Here is a 20000-nt window from a genome sequence, read left to right as displayed (position 1 = left end):
TAAAAATTAAAAACATTAGCTTTGATACTACGCCTATAATTTGTCTCATAAAAATGAAATAAATAGGCATGGGGTAAAAGTAACCCGGGTAAACTACGGATATAGACGTTGTTATGAATGAGGGAGTTAATTTGTAATTTCATGTCTTCTTCCTTCAGTCGTTCATATTCATTTCTCTGGATGTCTTCAGTAAATTTTGTTAAGTATTTTCTGCTAGATCACTGGGTAAATAAAAATGACAATTTAAAACCAATAGCTAAGTTTTTATACAGCGCAATATCCACTAAGTGTTCTCAAAACGCTCTACAATGGGTCCCTAGCCTACATGAATGTTTAACATTAAATAATGAGACATGACGCATCTAGATAATAGCTATTATCATTATTTTTTCTTGAACAGAGACAATGTTGTTTCAGGCTTTGTACTCATTTTACACAAGATGGAAGTGAGTGTAGTTAAATAGCCTTTCCCACGGGTTCGAGACTGCACCGCAACCACCCCCCCCCCCACCCACCCCCCCCCCCCCCCCCAAAAAAAAAAAAACAAAAAAAAAACAACAAACAAACAAAAAAAAACAAAAGAAAAACAAAACAAAACAAAACAAAACAAACCAAAACAATACCAAAAAAAACCAGGACTCTACACCTTGTCAGGCTCGAAGGCAAGTACCATATAACAAAAGTAATCCTTCAGGGACATTAGACCCATGGAGTTGGAGTTTATCCAGGTTTCTATAGCGTAAAACGGACAAAAGCAATTACTTGCTATCCTTTGGATAGGACGCTAGTCTATCGCAAAGTACTTTCTCCAGATCTTACAGAGCCAGCGACCGAAACACTGCTGGGTGGTCGGGAGGGGGGGAGGGGGGGGGGGAGGTTAAAAACCTATTTATATATAAAAACATTTCAAGTAGCCATATATATATATAAACATTTGTCTGCAGCTAAAATTATAAACAATTTATGTAAAATGATTTAGTACTTACTTAAACTAATTTTCAGATTTGCTTTCTCCTCTTTTTCTATTTTGGACTTTTTTTCCACATAATTGCATAATAAAACGATGAGACCAATGGCCACCAATGCACCAAAGCCACAGAACAGGGCCGGCCATACACCGCATTTCCTCTGATCTTCGTCAAAATCATCTCTGGCGCTGTGCAAATCGTCACCCTTGCTGCTCTTCCTCCGACGGTGTTTGTAGCGCTGGTAACCATACTTATGAAGAGATGAGTAATTCGGAAGATTTTGGGGCTTTTCGTATTCATAGCTGCTCAGATGTTGGGAGTGGAATTTTGTAGACGAAGGTATAGAACCTGAGGAGAGATGAAGATGATATCTTTTTGTTAAATATATTATTATCATCAACATAATTTGTGCGGTCTTATATCTCTACATATCAGAAATTTCTGGATTCAGATGAGGCCGAATTAATCCCTGAAGAACTAAGAAATATTGCAGTGCCCTCCGTTCTAAAGTCACAACAAGATCTTGACAGCATCAAAATTCTGGCCCAGGACCGTGACTAATGGAAACAATGAGTATTCATCAAAAATAATTAAATCAAACATTTTTCTACATATTGATGAAATATTTTGATTGAATTCTACTCCTATATATATATATATATATATATATATATATATATATATATATATATATATATATATATATATATATATATTTTATGAAGGTAATTACTAGATATACATAATATCAATTCTTGTCAAATTTGAAAGCGATTTTCTCAAAATTAGGGTTTCACACCCTAGCCCATGAATATGACCATAACTTCATGAAAAATCATCCGATTTGCTTCAAATAAAGATTAAAATGCTTAGAAGACATTTGGCTTTCCAAAATTGCAATACGAAAACAACAATTTTCACCATGCGACTGATTATGTCAGGGACGCACATTGTCGTGAGGCCGGAGTTTATTCCGATTTTATGAAAAATAAAAAAAATATTAACAATATGTGACCCATCGTCTCAAAACGGTATTATGTCGGAACGAACCAGATGCTTAAAATCTGAATTAAATGTTAAACTGGTCAAAAATTTAAATTGTTGGCATTAGCACCCTCAATAAAACATACAAACTCAACACAAGTCTGATATTTCTGGCTATAAATTCAATTGTCAACATCTTAACCAACCTGACTTAATACCGTTTTGAGGCGAAGGGTCACAAATAATATTAATATTAATTGAAAATGAAGTGAGTAGAGAATAAAAATTTTGCGGCGATTGGCTTACTGATACGACAACTCCGTCTGGCCGTGAGAGGGACGCTTAACAGTCGACGCCAACCACCTCTCCAAAAAATAAATATATTAAAAAGTGGTTTTAAACGTAATTTCTATCCTGAGTCCCTCTCCCGACGTATTAACCAGTAGATTTTTCACCAATGAAAACATGGAATTTGTGACACACCTTCACACGTGCTCGGACAAACATAGTTGGTTGTTTATAAACAATAACGTGAACGAATTCGACCTCCATCTGATCGTTGTTATTGTTTTTAATATTGACAAATGGGTGACTAGTTATCACACGAGTTTCTCAACTACGCTGAAAAAAACAAGGGATAGTCTCCTATTCGATGAATCCAACACACACACACACACACACACACACACACACACACACACACATACACACATACATCTTTCCATTCACACATAACATTAAGCTTGCTATTGTAAAACCAGTCCACCGGCCATTCATTCTAACCATAATACTGTCTTCTAAGCCGGCTTGTATTCCGTGCTCATTGTCACAAGGGGAATTAACTATATGTGACACTTCGCCTCAATACGGTAATAAGTCGGGATGATTACGATAATGAAAATGGAATTTATAGCCAGAAATATCATGCTGAAGTTGAGTTTAAATGCTTTATATAGGAGAAGGAATATCAATAGTTTACTGTGCTAAATACCAATAATTCATATTTTTGACCACTTTGATTATAATTTTACTTTTTAGCATCTGATCCATCCCAACTTAAAACCGTTTTGAGACGAGGGGTCACATATGGTATATTCCAAGAACAGACATGTTTTATCTTGATTCAGTGGTGTGATATTATTCATTAATAATGGGTGAGTGGAGTACATTAAGTTAACTTTCTTAAAATTCTTTCTAATCTATGGTCTGTATCAACAGTTTTTTCTGCATAATTTTACATCTCTACTCCTATGAGGTTGATATGCATGGTATCATTATGACTTTGACCTATGTACGCCACTACCACATTATCTCATTCATCTGTGGTGTTTCATTCATCCTGTTTTGTTGATAAAGGGCAAACCCGAAACATTCATTTGATCCGTTTTTGTAATTAAATTGAAGCCTGATTCAATCAATTTCACATTACTACTTCTGGGTGGGGTTCCTGGCCTCCCATAGCGGGCAGGGGGGTACATACTGTGTCTTCTATCCCCTTACATCTGTTTTCCAACATGCTTTCTGTCTTTGTCTTGGAATGAGATTACTTGGTTTTGTCCTGGCCCTGGCCCGAGTCCTGGCTGGAGGGAAACAGTCAAATGCATAGTTATTGTTTTGAGAGATGATATTTTTTTCCTTGTAAATCATCTCTCTGTAATGTATTATTGTTATTTAATGTATAATGTAGGCATTTGAGTGTGTTCCTCTTTGTTGGATTTTGTGCTTGTGTCCGGATGAGACTTAAAGGTGATTTCAAACTAAGTACATTGGTGGTATGCTCTTGGAATCTACATCTGATCCCTATTTGTTCCCAGTCCCCCTATGTCTTACTTTTTCTTGGGTGCTTTAATTGTAATTCCAGAACTTTTTACTATCCCATTTTCTTCCTTTTTACTGGCGCTGATATAACCTAAATGTGTTGCAAGCGCCGTAAAACCCTTAAAAACAAAAACAAACCACATTACTATTTATTATTTAACCCAGAGAATCTGATGACAACGATTTATTTTCATAGTTTTTCAAAGTAATTTGGTATTAAGGTAATTTTTTGTCGAATGTAACGAAAACCAACTTTTGGTACGTATCTTTATCATAACGCATATTATCCACCATTACGAAAATATTCCGTTGACTTCCCATGCTCTCTCCAAATCAATTTTCCTCTGGCCACTCGCGTAATTATTTTTCGTGCCTCGTTTTCGGCCCCGAGTTGATGGTTCTGCTCACGTTCTCGCAATCCCCATCTTGTAGAGAGCTAGCCATTTTATAACCCTCTTGATCGTTCTCAGTCACCTTTATAATAATCCCTGCTACGTGATATAATAATATTTTGTTGGTGGAAGTAATGACATAGTGGGATTAATCTATCTATCTATCTATCTATCTATCTATCTATCTATCTATCTATCTATCTATCTATCTATCTATCTATCTATCTATCTATCTATCTATCTATCTATCTGTCTGTCTGTCTGTCTGTCTGTCTGTCTGTCTGTCTGTCTGTCTGTCTGTCTGTCTGTCTGTCTGTCTATCTATCTATGTATCTATCTAACGTGATGTAATAATATTTTGTTGGGGGAAGCATGAGGTCCTCATAATTCAGTTGGTAGAGCACTCGCTTCACTGGCAAGGGGACTAAGGTCGATCCCAGGTGAAGTCGCGAGGACGAGAGACGCATGCGCACAACCAACATGACGTTCTCTCTCTAATAACTTTTCAGCCGGTGACGTCAGAGACTATGGGTGACGTCCAATCAAGGGACGCTACTCTTCCGCTAATCTCATTCCCTATACAATGTTAAAGCAAAACATTACATAATGGTAATGAAATCACAATCCATTATTGGAAAGGAGTGTTAGACAAGGAATGGCTTAGAATTGATTGTGTGTGTGTGTGTGTGTGAGGGGGGGGGGGGGGGGGGGGGGGGGGAAGGAAGGGATGCCAGAGAGCAAAACTGACTGAAGGTCATATTGGGTGACTTCTTAGATTAGATATATCTAATATTTTGATGACAGTTGTTTGCAATCTTTTAAAAATTCTGCTTAATTCGTTGTGAAATGAATATGTTGGTATACATTACCTTGATTAATTAACGTATAATAATTTCATGAAAGTGAATTTTTATTATACCATTCTTTCATCCCTTAGTATTTATTAAACGAGATATTTTTATCGTGCCCAATAACACAACGAGCTTGCGAGTATGAGTTATTGCACGATAAAAATATAACGAGTTTAATAAATATAAAGAAATGAAAGAATACGTTTATTCTACCCCTTCAAGTAAAAATAATGGATATTTTGTAACCAAATGGTATTGTATTAGTATTTCTATTCACCATAATTTGTATCTTTCTCCTGCTTGAATGACAATTTGTCCCAAAACTAAAAACGTTGGATTTGTATTCATGCACACTAAAATATAATTTTTATTTACCAGTCAGCGAGCTGTCTTTTACTCCGTATTTCACACCCAAACCATGCGCGAAAATATTCTGCAATCGTTATATAATATGTGACCCATCGTCTCAAAACAGTATTATGCCGGAACGAACCAGATGCTTAAAAGGTGAATTAAATGTTAAAGCTGGTCCAAAATATAAATTGTCGGCACCAGCACTCTAAAATATGGTATCCATTCTCATCAATAAAACATACAAACTCAACACAAGATTTATGACTATAAATTCAATTTTCAACATCTTAACCATCCCTACTTAATACCGTTTTGAGGCGAAGGGTCACATATGTACTTACTAAAATATGACAGGGTTATCCAATAAGATGGGTGGAATATTATACGATTCTGAAAATCTTGCTTTTTGGAATTCCGGACGTTTTCCCAACCACTGCACGAGCTTGCTTGTGCACATTGGGAACAAAGTTCGAATTCCAAAACGCAAGAGTGTAAGAAAGCATTTATTCTACCCCTCAATTGATTCATATTTCGTCATCTTTGACTAAAAGACATCTTCAAAAACATTTAAAAGATAGATACTTCTTTTTAAAGAATTTGATTTTTAGTGATATTCAACATTTGATAAGCTGACGTCACAAATTATTATTGTAAACTTGATATCATTACGCGTGACTATTTAGGGAGAATGGTAGAATGAAATGGATTGCATTACACTAAGCATAATGGGGTTGGAGTATTAAAAAAAATAGTTATCTTTGTTTTGTTTTGTTTTTGTTTTTATTTTGTTGGTTTTTGGTTTTGTTATATTATTTGTATTATTGAAAATAGCGTACTCATTCCTAATCATTTCCATTATCAATAATCGAATTCTCCTCCTCCTCCTCCTCCTCCTCCTCCTCCTCTTCCTCCTCCTCCTCCTCCTTCCCTCTCCTCTCATCCTCTCTATCTCATATCTCCATCATATCATCATCATACTCATCATCAATCATCATCATCATCATCATCATCATACATCATCATCATCATCATCATCATCATCATCATCATCATCATCATCATCATCATCATCATCATCATCATCATCATCATCAATCATCATCATCATCTCATCATCATCTCATCATCATCAATCATACATCATATCATCATCATCATACACTCCATCATCATCATCATCATCATCATCATCATCATCATCTATCATCATCATCATCATCATCATCATATCAACAATCATCACTCATCATCATATCATTATCATACATTCATCTCATCATCATCTCATCATCATCATCATCATACATCAATCACATCATCATGTCATATCATAATTCTTTATCATCCTCATCCTCATAGCATACATCATCTCATATCATCATCATCATCATCATCATCATTCATCATCATCTCATCATCATCATCATCATCATCAATCATCATCATCATCATCATCATCATCATCCTCATCATCATCATCATCATCATCATCATCATCATCATCGTCAACATCATCATCATCATCATCATCATCATCATCATCATCATCATCAACATCAACATCATCATCGTCATTATCATAATTCATTATCATCCTCATCCTCAATAGCCATACATCATCATCATCATCATCATCATCATCATCATCATCATCATTCATCATCATCATCATCATTATCATCATCCTCAATAGCCATACTTCTAATGGCCAATAATCATTTACCTAAAATACTCACCATTCGCCGAGTACCCGCATATACTATTATCGGGACGTGAGAGATCACTGTATGGGATTTCATCGTTGTAAACTGCCTTCTCTTCCTCCTCCTCCTCCTCCTCCTCCTCTTCCTTCTCCTTCTAATCATCATACTTATCATCATCATAATCATCATCATCATCATCAACATCAACATCATCATCGTCATTATCATTATCAACCTAAATAGCCATACTTCGTCATCATCATCATCATCATAATCATCATCATCATCATCATCATCATCATTCATCATCATCGTCATCATCATCATCATCATCATCATCATCATCATCATCATCATCATCATCATCATCATCATCATCATCATTATCATCATCATCATCATCATCATCATCATCATCATCAACAACAACCATAATTCAAATGACCAATAACTATTTATCGAAAATACTCACCATTCGCCGAGTACCCGCATATATTATTATCGGGACGTGAGAGATCACTGTATGAGATTTCATCGTTATAAGCTGCCTTCTCCTGATCTCTTCTAGACAAAAAACTATACTGGTCCGGAGTCACCATCCTCTCCTATGGATGACCAGCCAGAAACCTCTGACCTCTGCACTAACTCCTGGTAATATTGTTTTAACATATAAGGCACGACATGGCGGAGACAGTTGAGTAACAGCAGCAGTAGCAGTGACTTGTGCGGCGTTGTTGCTTGATGGGGGGTGGGGGTTGGGGGGGGGGGGGGTTAGAGGAAATATCCACTGTCTTTCATTCGAATTTTGTTTTTGTCATCACTTATTTGTTTTGCAATCTGAAATGAAAAGCAAAGAAATAAAGGTTTTAAATTATGATGGCGAGTAACAGGATCTGTGAATGTGTGTTGTTGCTTGATTGGAAAACAGAAGTCAAGGCTTATATGGATTCTAATGGGTGCTTCCACTTCAAGCGATTGTAATCTACCAAACCGTCAAACAAATTACTAAGGAAATCACGCACTTTAAAAATCACTCAAAATGGCATAATGTTTTTGAATTTTGTGTAAAGTAATTCAAATGAAATTTTGACAACACAACTTGAAATATCAACCATGAGAATTTCAATGTTTTAGGCATGATAGTTAAGAAGTGGGAAACCTCCAAACAAGGAACAGTTTATCTGAGCCACCAGGAATATACAATCAGCTGAATAAATTGATGGACAGAGAATCGATCGATCTATTGAAAGATAAAGAGATAATAGATAGATAGATAGATACTAGATAGATAGATAGATAGATAGATAGTTATATAATATATATATATATATATAATATATTATAGTAGATAGATAAATATATAGATAAAGAGATAATAGATAGATAGATAGATACTAGATAGATAGATAGATAGATAGATATATAGATAAATATAGGTAGATAGATAGATAAATAGATAGATAAATAGATAAATAGATAGATAGAGAGGTAGGTAGATAGCTAGATAGACAGATAGATATATGTAGATAGATAAATAGATAGATAGACAGATGGATAGATAGAAAGATAGATAGATAGAGAGAGAGAGAGAGAGAGATAGATAGAGAGATATAGATAGATAGGTAGATAGATAGATAGAGTTAAAATATAGATGGCTATATCGATAGAAAGTAGATCATCTGATAAAGTAGAGAGGGGATAAATAGAGGATAGAGAGATAAATAGAAGGAAAGGGATGGAATAAGATAAAAATTGAAATTGAAGCATGATGACATTCTCCATCTCTGGGGAATTCCACTTCCATGTCATTTATAATAAAGCTACACAATAAAAACCAACTCGATTCATGTGTTTCACTTTTCCCATTCTTTTCTCTTGTTTTTGATTGTTACTAATGAGGCTGCCGCACAAGGGAATCATCTAATATCAGCAACGATTGGTTAACGTTTGTTATGGACGAAATCAAATTATTTTATCTTTGACCTGGTGATAGATTTGTTATAACATTACACGCGTATGTCTGGCTTGTCAAAGCTGAAATCGTAGCGATTTTAGGCTGAAATTAAAAGGCATCTTACAGCCTACAATATCATTACACTATATATACCTATTACCAAATTTTACTTTACCACATTATATTTACGTATATTATGTTTATGTATATGTATCATTGTCGGCATTTTATAGATAGTATGCAGATGACGTCACTCAGGTCTTTGTTATTGTTTTTGCCATCCGCGTTTGTGAGTTGTTCTCACTAAACTGTATTAACCAGACTATAAAAGTTCATGGTTACTCAGAGTTTGTGTGTTGGTCCGTTATACTTCCGGATGGCAATGTTGTGAACTCCTTGGCCAAGCGCATTCTATCTATACGTCTGTACAAAAATTTCCTTTTGGATGAATAAAGTACATTATTATATGATATTATCTAGATATGTCAAAACATTAGGGGATAGTTATTAGTGGGTTTATAGATAGTATGCAGATGACGTCACTCAGGCCTTTGTTATTGTTTTTGCCATCCGCGTTTGTGAGTTGTTCTCATAAACTGTATTAACGCTATAAAAGTTCATGGTTACACAGAGTTTGTGTTGGTCCGTTATACTTCCGGATGGCAATGTTGTGAACTCCTTGGCCAAGCGCATTCTATCTATAATAATATGTCCCTCCCGCCCGCAATCTCAAAGACTTTTTTCTTTGTCTACAAATTGCAGTTTTATAACAACAATAATATATTTTTATGCTTTGTATTTTGCTTCTAATTGGTGCTATGTCTGATAATAATGGGGAAACCCGAAATGTGTCTCTGTAAATGATATGGAGCTAAACTTTTACCTCATCTTTGATTCGACTTAGTTCTGCTTCTTTTCTACTTTATTTCTTTTTATTTTCATTTTCTTTCTTTTCATGTTTTGTTTATCCTCAGGAATGAGGAATGAGGAATTTTTACTGCTTGTATATTCATTTTCAAATTGTCTATTTTTGTTCGCATTGTACAAAATATTAAAAAGAATTTGATATATTTAGAGGATAATGGCCCAGGTTCATGGGCATTGAAAGAATATAAAAATACTATTAGGATCCGATGTTCAGACTTTTCTCACATTTCCCCCCTCTATATTCTTCTCTTGTCCGGCTATGTGGTCTTGTGGTATGACACTCGCTTTCGGATCGGAAGGTCCTGGGTTCGAGCCTCGCTCGGCGCATAGTTGAGTCATTGGAAAAGACTCTTTACTCACATTCTCTCACCGTACTCAGGTGTAAAATGTGTACCTAGCCGTTAACAGCGTTGTCTTTGTCCGAAAATTTGTAATATCGCATAACAGGCGTCATAACCCGTCCTACATGTTAAATGTTGCTGTTGACCAGGGACCCCTTGTAAAAGCGCTTTGAGCACATTTAGTGGATATTGCGCTACATAAAAGCTCAATTATTTTTTTATTTATTCTTCGACTCGACAACAAATTCATTTTATTTCTTACCAGTTAACTGCCGTACTCTGAATGTCGTATTCTTTTTTAATTTGGCCAGAAAACTCGTCCTTCAAATATCAACCCATTTAAAACGAAGTCCTAGGTTTGAGAGTTGTTGCCAAGATGTACGCCATTTAAATGTATCGATAGATATAATTTGAAGGACGAGTGTTTTGACCAAATTTTTAGATAAGACATTTTCCTGAGTAGGATAGTAAAGTAGTTGAATACGCGTCATCTAAATAAGTCTGACTAAGTAAACTCACATCCACCCTTGATCTTCTTTTTTAATTGTTTGGAGCTTTTATATGTGACCCTCCGTCTCAAAACGGTATTATGTCGGGATGATTCATAACCCAAAAAGGTAAATTTAGAGATAGAATGATGAGACATCGGACCTTAGAAGATTTTGCAAAGCAATAAATAGTATTTATATTCCACCATGACGTAGAGAAAGTAAACCCAAGTTTGTTTTTGTGGATATGAATTCAATTTCCCTAACATAGTGTATCCCGATATAATACCGCTTTGACACGGTGGGTCACATATAGGGCATTATCCACTAAACGTGCTCAAAGCTCTTTACAAGGGGTTCCTGGCCAATAGCAACATTTAACATTTAGGACGGGACATGACGCCTGTTTGGCGATGTACAATTTTTATTCGAACAGAGACAACGCTGTCAACGGCCAGATACTCATTTTACACCTGAGTACGTTGAGAGAATGTGAGTAAGAGGCTTTTACAATGCGGATCAACTATGCGCCGAGCGAGGCTCGAACCCAGGACCTTCCGATCGTAAAGCGAGTGTCACACCACAAGACCGCATAGCCGCATCGTTCTGATATTGTTGCTTCAACTGAGCTTCACACTCCCACTTCCCCCCAGTGTTATGTCCCCGCTGTGGGCAAGAACCCGAGTCGAAAGGTGTGTTGTGACGATGCTACCCGGCGGGTTCGCGACGGTGCACGAATGCGACCGGACTTTGCTGATTGGGTCGATCGTCATAACATAGTAGTGTGAAAACCATAAGAGTCTGCTGCCCCCAGTGTTCAATCTGATGGGAATAATAAAAGTACGTGTCATTAACTGACAACCCTGACACCCGCTGACACCACGAGCCGACAGCTGGCCACATTGCATTAACTCTTTTCAGGCGCGGGAATCGGTTATACTCGAACTGAACATGACCGTAACTTTCGTAGACTCATAGCCTTGTATTGACTGAAAGGTTTCGTAACAGTACAAGTTAACGACCAACAAAAGAAAGAAAATGACGCATGGTAACTTAGTGACTGGCTCTAAACTATCGGAGCAATGGCGGACGGCCTTATGAAATATTTCTCCGACGAGCATAAAAGCGTATCCAGATGAGAAAACAACATTATAAATCTGATCATGTTTTGACTTTTACAAATTCTGATCACAAGACATGTGAAAACTAGCTAGCATGAAGAATAAAAAGTACCGATTTTCTTTGTTTAGAACCAAGATGGCCGCCGTTGCTGGGCGACGTCACATCAGACTATTGAATCCAATTCGATATTTCTTAACAAATGTAAACACGCTGCTTTGTTTACAGAAGTTATAAACATACCCATGTGTCAAGCTGAATAAAATGACCAATCGTGATGTTAGATATTTAAAAAGCTGTGAACAATTTTCACTAAGTGGGTCACTTGGAGAACCAAGATGGCCGCCGTTGCTGGACGACGTGACATCAGACTATTGAATCCAATTCGATATTTCTTAACAAATGTAAACACGCTGCTTTGTTTACAAAGGTCATAAACATACCCATGTGTCAAGCTGAATAAAATGACCAATCGTGATGTTAGATATTTAAAAAGCGTGGAAACTTCTCACTGAGTGGGTCACTTGGAGCACATTTTGCAATGTGATCAATGACCTTGAGCGCATGGAAAGTTAATATGGATTATGCCCATTGGGGCGTGAGATTAAGAAAAGCGATTTGAACAAAACCCAAAAAGAGATAAAAATACAATAATAATAATAATAATCAGCATCACTTTTTCGCCCATAAAGGGTTAAGAATCAATATCATAGTAAATTAAATGGCATACACATAGCTACCTACTATCAAAATGGATAGGTCAGATAATAACAAAAAAATGTAATAACTTGGCATGGGGTTTGTTATATGTGACCCACCGTGTCAAAGCGGTTTTATGTCGGGATACACTAGGTTAGGTAAATTGAATTCATATCCACAAATTATCAAACTTGGGTTTACTTTCTCTACGTCATGGTGGAATATAAATACTATTTATTGCTTTTCAAAATCTTCTAAGGTCCGATTTCTCATCATTCTATCTCTAAATTTACCTTTTTGGGTTATGAATCATCCCGACATAATACCGTTTTGAGACGGAGGGTCACATATTATAAAAAACAACAACCTAGAATGGACAGAGATGAATGGAAGAAAATTATAATATGATACCGTCAACAGACGAAGGGAATGGGCGGACTTTTGTCAGACCAAGAGTTAAGATTGTGGTTTATTTGGGAAGTTGGTGTTCTTATAACTGAAAGGATTTTTTTTTTTAATTGAACTTTTATATAGCGCAATATCCACTGAAAGCACTCAACGCGCTTTACAAGTGGTCTCAAGCCAACAGCAATAATTAACATGTAGGAAGAGACATGACGCCTGTTAGGTGATATTACAATTTTCCTGATAGAGATAACGCTGTTAACGGCCAGGTACTCATTTTACACTTGAGTGCGGTAAGAGACTATTGAAAGCGGCATGAGACACTTCACCGGAAGCGAGGACGAGAGACGCATGCGCAAAACCATATTGACGTTCTCTCTGTAAAGGGATGTAGTGCGGGCAGCCAACGTCAATGAGGACGACGCTGGATAGTGAGTGAGTGAGTGAGTGGGTGAGTGAGTGAGTGAGTGAGTGAGTGAGTGGGTGAGTGAGTGAGTGAGTGAGGCATGGGGTAAAAGCAAACCTGGGTAAACTCTACGGATATAGTCGGTGTTAAGGTTGAGTGAGTTAAGGCTGTTACTGGCCAGATTCTCATTTTACACACGACGATGTCGGTGTGATTAAATCCAATATTCAGTTTCGGTTATGTGGTCTAGTGGTATGACACTCGCTTTCGGATGGAAGGTCCTGGATTCGAGCCTCGCGCTCGCCGCATAGTTGAGTCCATGGAAACGGCTCTTTACTCTTATTCTCTCACCGTACGCATGTGTAAAATGAGAACTTGGCCGTTAACAGCGTTGTCTTTGTCCGAAAAATTGTAATCATATCGCCTAACAGGCGCCATGTCCCGTCCTACATGTTAATTGTTGCTGTTGACCAGGGACCCCTTGTAAAGCGCTTTGAGCACATTTAGTGGATATTGCGCTATATAAAGCTCTTTTTTTTTCTTTCTAATCTACCCTTGCATAATATCGTTTAGAAGCGATGGATCACAGAGTTCCTTTATTTCTGTTTTTTTTTTCTCATAGAAATAAGGCATCATTGACGTTATAAAAGTATAATCAGCCCATCAATCTATCTGTGATAGTTGACGTCATTATAAACATATTATGTGAAGAATAGAATTTTTCGGACAGAGACAACGCTGTTAACGGTCAGGTACTCATTTTACACCTGAGTACGATTAGAGAATAAGAGTAAGAGAATAAGCCTTTTCCAAGGACTCAACTAGTGCCGAGCGCCAGGCTCGAACCCAGGACCTTCTGATCCGAAAGCGAGTATCATACCACTAGACCACATAGCCGCACAATTATTGACGTTATAAAAGTATAATTAGCCCAAAAACTATCCACCTTCTATCTGTGATAGTTGACGTCATTATAAACATATTATGTGAAGAATAGACAAAAATCTTGAGCTTTTATATAGCGTAATATCCACTAAACGTGTTCAAAGCGTTTTACAAGGGGTCCCTGGCCAACAACCTCAGTCAACATGTATATTATTATTATATTCGGACAGAGACAACGCTGTTACCGGCCAGGTACTCATTTTACACCTGAGCACACCGAGAGAATGTGAGTAAAGAGTCTCTTCCAAGGACTTAACTATGCGCCGAGCGAGGCTCGAACCCAGATATTCCGACCCGAAAGCGAGTGTCGTACTAAAAGACCATATTCTAGCCGCACAAGAAATAAATGAGAAAAGCTGGGGAGGGGGGGGGGGGGGGGTTGCACGCAAATCTTAGTATTTTTTAAAGCAGATGTTTTTATCCGGTATCCGGTATATGAAAAGGGAAGATTGGAGAACCATCATAGTCAATGCCTGCCACAGACTACTTGAGTATATGAAATATTGATTATCTTTTTTTAAAAAGGAAATTACAGTCAAAGTCCCTTAGTTTCAAATTCTCTGTTACGTATAATATTTGAAAAATGAATGTATTGTAAATGGAAGCCATATATACTTATATGCTGGTCGAATTGTCATGGCGGCTATGTGGTCTAGTGATATGACACTCGCTTTCGGATCGGAAGGTCCTGGGTTCGAGCCTCGCGCTCGCCGCATAGTTGAGTCCTTGGAAAAAGGCTCTTTACTCACATTCTCTCACCGTACTCAGGTGTAAAAATGAGTACCTGGCCGTAAACAGCGTTGTCTTTGTCCGAAAATTTGTAATATCGTCTAAAAAGGCGTCATGTCCCATCCTACATGTTAACTGTTGCTGTTGACCAGGGACCCCTTGTAAAGCGCTTTGAGCACATTTAGTGGATATTGCGCTATATAAAGCTCAATTACTGTTTTAATGGAACTACACTCACACCAAAGCATATTGTTGTCTATTACAACAATGTTAAATCAAGCCCATAATTCTGTTCGTTATCAGACCATCTATATTATCTGCACCTAACAAGTGACCAAATGGATTCAATAGTCTGAAGTCACGTCGCCTAGCAACGGCGGCCATCGTGGTTCTAAACAAAGAAAATCTGTACTTTTTATTATTCATGCTGGCTAGAACTTTTCATACGTCTTGTAATCAGAATGTGTAAAAGTCAAAACATGATCAGATTTATAATGGGTTTTTTCCCCTCTGGATACGCTTTTATGCTCGTCGGAGAAATATTTCATAAGGGCTTCCGCCATTGTTCCGATAGTTTAGAGTCAGTTACTGAGTTACCTTGCGTCATTACGAGGGAAGTGACGTTACGACTGTTGAAGCGTATTCCATTAGTTATCAGACCATCTATATTATCTGCACCTAACAAGTCAGTGACCTAAGCCTAATGGTGCTGTTGATTATGAAGTTGCAGAAATTAATACTGTTATCATTCTACATTCTACAAATAGGGCAAAAATAAATGTGTGATGAATCGTTCCAATTAACCGGCGCGGGCCAATTAAACGGTATAAATAATATGTGACCCATCGTCCCAAAACGGTATTATGTCGGGATGAACCAGATACTAAAAAGCGGAATTGAAGCTAAACTGGTCGAAATTTAGAATTATTGCTATTCAGCATTCTAAGATAAGAAATTCATTCAATTCAATAAAACATACAAATTCATTGCGAGACGGATAGTTCTGGCAATAAATTTAATTTTCAACATCTTAATCATTCCGACATAATACATGATTATGAAGTTACAGAAATACTGTTATTTTTCCTATATTATGTTTAGAATTATTTCCAAATAGGGCAAAAATAAATATGTGATGAATCGTTCAAATTAACAGGCGGCCCAATTAAACGGTATAAATAATATAGGGGAACAAGCTCTTTCCCAGACATATCGTTGAGTTCTAATACTCTTCAACAGTCGTAACGTCACTTCCCTCATAATGACGCATGTAATCTAGTAACTGGCTCTAAACTATCGGAACAATGGCGGACGCCTTTATGAAATATTTCTCCGATGAGCATAAAAGCGTATCCAGAGGAAAAAAAAAACCCATTATAAATCTGATCATGTTTTGACTTTTACACATTCTGATCACAAGACATATGAAAAGTTCGAGCCAGCATGAAGAATATAAAGTACCGATTTTCTTTGTTTAGAACCACGATGGCCGCCGTTTCTGGGCGACGTGACATCAGGCTATTGAAGCGTATTATCGGCTTTTACCGGCTTACACTGTAGTTAACGATGATGATGCCATGATTATATTGAAAACTGTGTGTATAGAGTTACTGGTGCAATGTTTATTCAATAATCATGATAGAGTAATTATATGTAAGCAACTATGACTTTCAGTCGGTTTCCCCTGCCTTTATTAACAAAACACGATGAATGAAACACGAAGGACGCCCTTTGTTGATAAAGGGGAAATCCTAAACGTAGTATCTGTCTTCGTCTAATAAATTGAAGCTTACATTTAATACTTATTATATTTTTTTTCTTCGAGCTTCAAGCTCCAACATTTTCATTTTTACCACCATAGGAAAAATCGATTCTGACTTTGTACACCACAAAAAGGTTCTTCAGAGACATAAGACCTATGGAACCAGAGTTTATCCCAGTTTCTATATCGTGAAACGGACAATAGCGATTGCTTGCTATGCTTTGGGTAAAATGCTAGTCTATCGCAAAGTACTTTCCGCCAGATCTGACAGACCAAGATACCCATTCACTGCTGGGTAGACAGGAGGATCAGAATAAAACCTCGTCCACACCCGGGATCGATCTCAGTTCCTTTGCATGTGAAGCGAGTGTTCTACCAACTGAGCTATCGTGACCCATGTACATCACAGCCTTAAAAGAAAGATTTTTGTTACAACTATAAAAACTTGATTCGGTGTTGTTGCTCATTTGGCTGTTTGAACAAGATTATTATATATAAACAGTACTTGTTGCTTTTTGATTGAGTCTGGACAAAATTCTGAAATTGGCAGGCAAGGTTAGAGCACCGGGTTCATCCCGAAATAATTTTTAAAAATCACCCCAAATACCGGAGCATACTCAATGTGTCGATCGTTTATATGTTTCATGTTTGTGTTGAAAATATTGCCTAATAAGCTTAAAGGCTGGTGGCCAACTAACTTCGCGGCGTTTGTTGAACCCGTGACCTCAAGAAGTCGGAGAGAGAAGGCTCTAGTTAGACTAAGGTTTGAAGCGACTTTTTTTATTTATTTATTTCATTTCATTTTATTTTATTTATTTATTTACTTTTTTTTTTTTTTTGGCGGGGGGGGGGGGGGGGGTCGTGGATAGTCCATACAGTAGAGTCACGATCTCTCCGGCCAGGCGGAGTTGTCGTACCAGTAAGGTCGCGGGTTCGAGTCCCCATCATCGCCGCGAAGTTTTTATTCTCTGTTGTCTTCTGGCACTTCCCTACTCACTTCATTTCTTGTTATTTTCCCGAAAAAATACCTGTTTTACGTGACTGGTTACATTTAATGTCAAGAAAATCTTTATATAATCTAGAATTAAATTTATAATACGGCCTGCTCTTCGAATTTGATTAAATATTAGTTTCTCTTTATAAAATCGTTAATCCCAATTATCCTTATGAATGAAAGAAGCCATTTTTTGTTGTGTATTGAAGAATGTTTGCTCAATAATTTTTCAATCAATATTCCCTCTGGGGTATGTACACTTCCGTTTTTTAATGATGTAAAAGCAAAGCTGCTGTAAAGGAAATTGTTGTGAATAAATGAAGTTATATCAGAAATTATTTTGCGATGAGGGCTGATAAAATGGCAATGTGGCCCAACTCCTCAAAACGGTATTTTGTTGAAACTTTCAAATGGTTAAAAAGGAATTGGTGATCAGAAATATGAGAAATGTGGAAACATTTTTTTGTTATATTAAGTCGCATGGAGTTAAGAGGTAAAATGTCATTTTAAAAAAAATTTGAGCTTTTATTTAGCGCAAGATAAAAAATATATTGAGCTTTATATAGCGCAATATCCACTAAATGTGATCAAAGCGTTTTACAAGGGGTCCCTGGTCAACAGCAACATTTAACATGTAGGACGGGACATGACGCCTGTTAGGCTATAATTACAACTTTTCCGACAAAGACAACGCTGTTAACGGCCAGGTTCTCATTTTACACCCCGAGTACGGTGAGAGAATGTGAGTAAAATGCCTTTTCCAAGGACTGAACTATGCGCCGAGCTCGAGTCACATACCACTAGACCACATAGCCGCACAATATCCACTGAACGTGTTCAAAGCGCTTTACACGGGGGTCCCTAGCCAACAGCAACGTTAAACATGACATGACGCCGATATTACAATTTTTTTTTTCGACAGAGGCATCACTGTTAACGGCCAGGTACTTTTTTTACAACTGAGTACGGTTATAGAATGTGAGTAAAAAATCTTATAGATAGAATGCGCTTGGCCAAGGAGTTCACAACATTGCCATCCGGAAGTATAACGGACCAACACACAAACTCTGTGTAACCATGAACTTTTATAGTCTGGTTAATACAGTTTAGTGAGAACAACTCACAAACGTGGATGGCAAAAACAATAACAAAGGCCTGAGTGACGTCATCTGCATACTATCTATACAAGGACCGCTTATGCGCCGCCCACAGCGTGACTCTAACCCTGGACCCTTTCGGTCTGAAGGCGAGTGTTATACAACAAAATCTCATACCTTCGCGATAAAATCTCTGACACTTTGTGACCATTCGTCTCAAAACGGTATTATGTCGGAACGAACCAGATGCTTAAAATGTGAATAATTTAATGTTAAAACTGGTCAAAATATTAATTGTTGGCATCAGCACCCTAAAATATGGTATTCATTCTCATCAAGAAAACATACAAACTCAACACAAGTCTGATAGTTATGGCTATAAATTCAATTTTCAACATCTTAACCATCCCGACTTAATACCGTTTTGAGGCGAAGGGTCACATTTTTATTTTAAATTTACTTCTCGTCATCTTCTTTACCCCCCCCCCCCCCAAAAAAAAAAAATACAACGGGACTGAGGACGAGTATTGCCATCCGGAAGTATAACGAACCCACAAAGTTTAGTGAGTATTACTCATTAACGCGTATGGCAAAAAAAAATTTTAAAAATTTAAAAATAGCACAGACCCGCCGAGTGACGTCAACTTCATTCCATCTATAGTCAAGGGTTACGAGTGGACCCAAATGCGCTTAGTGTCATCCAAGTCAGCTTAGTGATTCTCTGATTCTCTCGTGAGTACATCAAGCACAGTTTGGCAATCAGTATAGATCGGTTTAGCTACTCACTCCATATTTTCTTCCATTGTTCGATTCACGCCTATTCACAATGCTCTCTTTACGCCTCTCTATCTCTCCATTGTTCTCTCTCTCTCTCTCTCTCTCTCTCTCTCTCTCTCTCTCTCTCTCTTTCCTGACCTCCCATAGTGGGCAGGGGGAGGGGGGGGGGTACATACTGTGTCTTCTATCCCCTTATATCTGTTTTCCAACATGCTTTCTGTCTTTGTCTTAGAATGAGATTATTTGGTTTTGTCCTGGCCCTGGCCGGAGTCCTAGCGGCCAGGAAA

At 37.4% G+C, this 20000-nt stretch overlaps 1 protein-coding gene across 1 annotated transcript in view; it reads right to left on the bottom strand.

Annotated features, from left to right (window-relative positions):
* The window catches only part of LOC144967150 (beta-1,4-N-acetylgalactosaminyltransferase bre-4-like), a 322329-nt gene that overhangs the window by 269853 nt on the left and 32476 nt on the right, over positions 1-20000 (bottom strand). The window contains exons 2-3 of the mRNA XM_078904026.1: positions 7543-7907; positions 987-1316 (exon numbers count right to left, since the gene is read on the bottom strand). Of these exons, the coding sequence (XP_078760152.1) occupies positions 987-1316; positions 7543-7669 (457 nt within the window). The 5' untranslated portion in view covers positions 7670-7907. The remainder of the gene's footprint in view (positions 1-986; positions 1317-7542; positions 7908-20000) is intronic.

The sequence above is a fragment of the Berghia stephanieae genome, chromosome 3, assembly GCF_034508935.2.
Source record: "Berghia stephanieae isolate SIO BIC M18660-M18661 chromosome 3, UCSD_Bste_1.3, whole genome shotgun sequence".
NCBI lineage: Eukaryota > Metazoa > Mollusca > Gastropoda > Nudibranchia > Aeolidiidae > Berghia > Berghia stephanieae.
This window is presented reverse-complemented; position numbering and strand designations above follow the sequence as displayed.